Source organism: Alligator sinensis, unplaced genomic scaffold, assembly GCF_000455745.1.
Source record: "Alligator sinensis unplaced genomic scaffold, ASM45574v1 scaffold994_1, whole genome shotgun sequence".
Classification (NCBI taxonomy): domain Eukaryota; kingdom Metazoa; phylum Chordata; order Crocodylia; family Alligatoridae; genus Alligator; species Alligator sinensis.
In genome coordinates, this window is record NW_005842488.1 from 942,030 (window position 1) to 947,641 (window position 5,612).

At 63.3% G+C, this 5,612-nt stretch overlaps 1 protein-coding gene across 1 annotated transcript in view; it reads right to left on the bottom strand.

Annotated features, from left to right (window-relative positions):
• Positions 1-4,586: 4,586 nt before the first annotated feature.
• The window catches only part of ADGRB2 (adhesion G protein-coupled receptor B2), a 58,922-nt gene continuing 57,896 nt past the window's right edge, over positions 4,587-5,612 (bottom strand). Inside the window, exons 31-32 of the mRNA XM_025212860.1 lie at positions 5,524-5,577; positions 4,587-5,046 (exon numbers count right to left, since the gene is read on the bottom strand). Of these exons, the coding sequence (XP_025068645.1) occupies positions 4,858-5,046; positions 5,524-5,577 (243 nt within the window). The 3' untranslated portion in view covers positions 4,587-4,857. The remainder of the gene's footprint in view (positions 5,047-5,523; positions 5,578-5,612) is intronic.

Consider the following 5,612-nt stretch of genomic DNA (forward strand, 5'->3'; position numbering starts at 1 on the left):
CCTGCCCAGAGTTATAGCATGCCGGGCTGCCATGGATGCATGTGGCCTTTTCTGGCCCTGGGGGTCTATTCAGGCGAGCACGTGGGAAGGTGCCAGCACAGAACTGAGGAAATCCGAGTTTGAGTCCTGACGCTGGGCACTCGAAGCAGCTTCCACCAAGCCGGGCCATCCGTTATGGCTGCTGCGCCCCAATGCATCCATTACGGCTGGGATGAAGCCGCCTGCACCTTCCTCATTAGAGAGGGGTCAGCACCTCCCCGGGAGCCCCTTCAACTCCATCTCCGAGCAAGACAAAGTGCCTGGGAAGCGGGACAGGGGAGGGTGGGGGCAGCCCGGGAAAGGCAGCCTGCCGTGGGGCTGGAGGGGGAGAGCAGCTGTCGGTTATTTGAAGCAGTGCGGGGCTGTTGAAAGCTCCCGTCGTGCAAGAGCCCTGGTCCCACCCCACTCCTGTCAGGTCCCACGGTGCCAGGAAGGGGCCAACTCAAGGAGACAATGGGTCAGGGCCAGAGGCAGGAATAAATGCCCAAACCTGCTGCTCCCCTGCCCCAGGCTTTAGCACCCTCTGTGTGTTCCCCAGAGCCCCCCAGGCTGCAACACCAGCCCTGCAGAGGCAGAGGGGACAGCTGGGGATGCAACCACCAAAGCCCAGGCAGGGAGGGCAGAAGTAGCTCGGGCAGCAACACACCAGCGATCCAGCCCTGGGCCTGGAAAGGCTGAGGGGCTGCATCTGGCCTGGCCAAGGGCAAGCACAGCAGCTCCCAAGCCAGCTGCTGCTGGACAGAGGGACACCAGGGCACCCTGGCCTCCTCCAGCCCGACAGATCCAGCCCAGGCCCCCAGGAACCACTTCACCCACTGCCCTCCCCACCAGAGACTTGGCTGAGCAGGAGGACAGTCGACTAGAGGTGCGTGAACCCAAGAAGGAGCGTGATGAGCTCTGACAGGCCCCAGCGGTGCCGGGGTAATTGGCTCTTCCCCAGGGGAGTTGGAGCCACCACTGGCACGATGCCCTGAGCTGGGCTGGCGACCTGCAGTCTAGTAATGTGGCAGCAAGGGGTGGGCTTCCCTCCCTCCCACCTCCTTCCAGCCAGCTCTTTCCATGTTCACACGGGGAGTATGGGGTGGGGAGGTGGCACAAACCCTCAGGGCTCTGCTGAACTCAGGATGGAGACCCCCGTGCGAAGGGCACAAGAGGCAGGGAGCAGAGATCCCTGACACTGCCCACTTGAGCGCACATGCCCATCTCTGCGCCTGGGGCAAGCAGGGCCGTGCACCAGAACCAGGGGCTCCAGGGAGCGTGGCTGGACGACGACCCAGAGTCAGGGGGAGCCCAACTGCTCTGCCCTCTCGAGCACTGTCCCAAGCCCAGCTGGCTGCTGCTGCCCCCAAGCACATCCAGCCCAGCTGCAGGCTGGTGGGAGGCAGAGGAAGCCAAAGATGGAGTCTGCCCCCCATGCCCACCTTCCCAGGTCAGAGCACTGGGTCAGGGCTGGGGGGGCAGCATCAGCAGGCAAGCTGTCCCCCCTTCTCAGACCTTAGAGAAAGCACGCAGCTCCTGCTGGACCATGAGGCTGGCCTCGCGCTGGCATGCGGGCACAGCTAGGGCCATCGATATGCCAATCCATAAGGCCACAGCTTTCCCTGCCCTCCTCCCCCTTGTGCCCAGAGAGCAGCCGCAGCCACCAGCCACTGCGCAGAATGCAGGGACCTGGCGGGCATAGCGGTACCCGCCAGAAGACACCTCCCAACAGGAGACAACAGGCCCTATTACTGCTGGCAGTCACTGGTTATCACCCCTTCAGCTCCAGCAAGGAGAAAGCAAAGTGCATGAGTGCCAGCCCTGCTTCCACAGCTGTGCTGCAGCCAGGGGCCCTCCCACTCCCTGTGCCTCAGTTTCCCCATCCACAGATCTTTCAGGTCCTTGGAGAGCCTCAGATCTAGCCCCACCTTTGGAGTGGCCTCGAGGGGCTGCTTGGGGGCCCAGCACTGGCACCCACCTGCCACCCCAAAGCAGGCAGCAAGGTGCATGCCAAAGCCACCACCAGGACAGGGAGGAACCCTCAATAGCCACCGAACCCGTTCTCCCCCACCGAACCGGGCCTCCTCCCCCGGCACCCTCTCGCAGCCTTCCCATCTTAGTGTCTTTTACCTGCAGCACCCACCGTGCTCCATTTGCTCTGCTGTTGCCTCCCCAGGCCTGAAATCAGGAGGGCCCAGCCCCAGCCATGCAGAAGACACGACCCTTAGGCACCAGCCCCCCTCACCCTCTCCCCTTTTATAGACGTTTCCCACCCAGAGGTCCGCCTTTTCGGGTGGAGTTTGGAGCCGTCCCCCCAATAGGAACCGAGAACAGGGGAATGCTTTGAGCCTATTGGCTAGAAGGGCAGGAAACTCCGCTCCCTGCCTTTAAAAGTCACAGGAGGGGCTGAGCATTGGGCTTGCAGTTCTGGGAAGCAAGCAGTGGGGTTGGTAGCTCTGCAAGGATCAAGCCCAGCCCAGCCCAGCCCAAGTTTTCCCTGTGTTCACAGCACCATGTGTAGCCCCTTGGGTTTTGATGCAAAAGCACCCACCCACACAAATGCCTTTAAGCAGGAGTCAGGGATGGGGTCTGTAGCCTGAGAGCCCAGAACTGGCTGGACAGCAGATCTCTTTGGTGCCCACATCTGGCTGTATGGGGCTGGCGACTCTATGGGGTTTGGGGGAAGCAGGATTCCCCAGCTGGCTTTCAAATGACTGGCAGCTGTCTGTCCATCTGCTGCTGTTTTGGTGTTTCCCCTCACAGCAGGGCCCCTCCCTGAGTCCCAGAGGCAGGGAACAGCAGGGCTATAGCACCCACCTCCACCCTGGCACAGCAAAGGCGGTCCAGGTCTCGCAGCATCCCTGTGCTGGGAACTAGGTCCGAGTTGCTCAGACCTGCTCTCCGCACACGGACACACACGTGTGTTCAGCTGCACAGACAGCAAGGGGAGAGCTCTCAGGCCATCAGTGAGCATGGATGCGGGTGGTGGAGAGATGTGCAAATGTGAGTTGCTTTGTTGGAGCACCTGGAGCGCAGTCAGGCGGATGGCAGGGCCTGTGCATTTGCGGCTGCAGCTCTGCTCTGCAAAGCACTAGGGTGAGGGGGGTGATGCCCGTAGGCAGGGAAGTCCTGTCCTGAGCCAGCCTCTGCCTTGAGCTGGGAGACCCAGCAAGAGAAGAGAGCGGAGGGCCCTGCTGAAACGCCAGGGCTCCTGCAGGCCAGCTCCAGGCTGGGGCACCGAGCTCAACTGCTCTCAGCCAGGGCTGGGGCCAACCCAGTAGCAACCACTGGCACTACAAAGCAGCGCTGGGTGCTGGCCAAATCAAGCTGGAAAGGAGCCTGCTGGGAGACTCTCCGGGCCTGAGCCTTTGCGCTGCAGGGACATAGCTGCTGGACCAGTTGCATCCCAGCTGCACGTCTCCATCCTTGCTGGTGCTGGACTAGTTTAGGCAGCAGTCCAGGGGACCCAGCTGGGATGCTTGTTGGGGGTGGGGGGGAAGCATTCCCAAGGATGTGGCCCTCCACCCCATGAACCTCACCCTCAAACTCTGCTCTGCTTCCCCACCCTGGAGCAGCTCCCAGCAGCTGGTGTTTCAGTGGCTGCTTGCAGATGGGGCCGTTTTGTGGGGAAGCTTCGTTCTCCATGGGGAGCGACTTAGAAGCAACCCAGTGAGCAGCCCCGCCTGGGCCAAGACTGGTGCTGTCATGGCAGAGGGGTGTAGCCCAGAGCCCAGCAGCAGTAGCTGAGGCCAAGCCTCAGAGGTGCCCGCTTTCTCCTGGTCCCTCCCCAGCTGGGAGGATCCTTTCCACAGTCTCTGCCCTCACAGCAGGAGCTCAATCAAGTCCCTGCAGCTGGCATGGGCAGGGCACGGCCCCTAGCCAGGGTGCAGCCAGCAGCACGAGTGCCCGCAGGAGGGTGCAGGAGGCATCCCCAGACAGGTAGGCATGGTGGGGTGGGGATCAGCGCAGAGCTGCCTCAGCCCACTGGAAGCCACCGTGGCACCCCTGGCCTCCATCCTGAGATGGCCCCAAGCATGCCAAGGCAGGGAAGGCAAGCAAGGCATCTCCGCTCCACAGCTGTCAGACAGGGGCAGTTCATCCTCACCCCACAGCTGAAGGGGAGGCTGGAGGGCATTTCCAGCTTTCCTCCTCCTGCATCTTCTGCCCAGGCCTGGTAATGGGGCATATTATGGCAGCCCCAGCTGCTGGGGGCAGGGCTGCAGGACCAGAGCCTGCTGCGAGGTATCCCTTGGGCAGTGCCCGCTGCATCCAGCTGGGCCCCCAGTACCACCCGCCCCGCTGACACCAATCACCGCGCACAGGAGCCAGGGCCGCACGGCCGCTCGCATCCACACAGAGTGAACTTTTATTTCCAACAAAGAACAGCCTCCGCCCCAGGGGGAGAGAAGGGGACACCGAGGCAGGCAGCCCCCTCCCAGGGCTGGGCCAGGGGCAGGGGGCTGGAGCAATGCCCGGGCTGGCCGGGGAGGCAGGGCTGCCTCGGTCCCCGGCTTCCCCAGGTGCACACAGTGCACTGCGTGACCAAATATCCAGGTATACTGCGCAAGAGTCAGTGGCCGCGGGCCACGATGGAGGGGGCGTGCGCGTGTCCGCGTGCACGTGTGTCCAGGCGTGTGTCCCGTGGGCGGCCGCCGCGGAAGGGAAGAGAAGAAAAAGAAACCCCACGACGAGACGGGAAAGGAGACGGGGGGGGTGCGGTGCCCCCCATGGGACGGGCACAGTCTGACGGGGAGAGAGGCAGGAGCTGCGGTGCCCCTCCAGAGACCAAGAGAGGGGTGCTCCCATCCTCCAAGCTGGGCAGGCGGTGCCCAGCGCCGCTCACACCTCGGTCTGGAAATCACCCTCGGAGACGTCGAGGCTCATGTGGGGCCTGTCCCAGTCGGCGCAGTGCAGCTCCAGCTTCTCCCGCTGCGCGCTGGGCAGGGAGCTCAGCGTCATGGCCTTAAAGGTGCTCCAGCTCCTCTGCTTCTGCTGCTGCAGCTGCTGCTCCTCGGGGCTGGTGACCTCCTGCCAGGGGACAGGGCGCTGGGATGGTGCTGCAGCTAGCAGCACCCCCCAGCTGCCCTGCTCCTGGCTCCCCGGGAAGGCTTGGGGGGAGTCCTGGAGGCAGCCGGGAGAACAGTGGGAGCCCAGAGAGCCAGACTGGCACGGTGGTGGCATGGGAGAGCCAGTACCCAGTGGCTGAAGGAGATGCAAGGCAAAGGGACCAGGGCAGATGTGTGAGCTCACAGGGCCTAAAATGCCAGCAGCATGCACAGGTCCAACATGGGGATGGGGAGACTGGGAGATGCCCCACTGTGGTGATGGTGAGGATGGTGATGAAGAGGAGCAGCCTGGCAGTGGAAGGAGGGGGAGAAGCAGCTGCTCCGTGGCAGGTGAGCAAGGCACAGCAGCTCAGACCACTCCCGGCACCCCACCCCACCCCACCCCACCACCCCAGGTACGCCCCACCTGGGGTCTGGCAGGGAGGATGCTGGCACTTACACTGGATGTGCTCTTTTCCCCGCCGCCCGAGGAGACGCTCCACCGCTTCTCTCTCTGCAGGGGAAGCACCGTGGAGGGCAAAGCCCTGT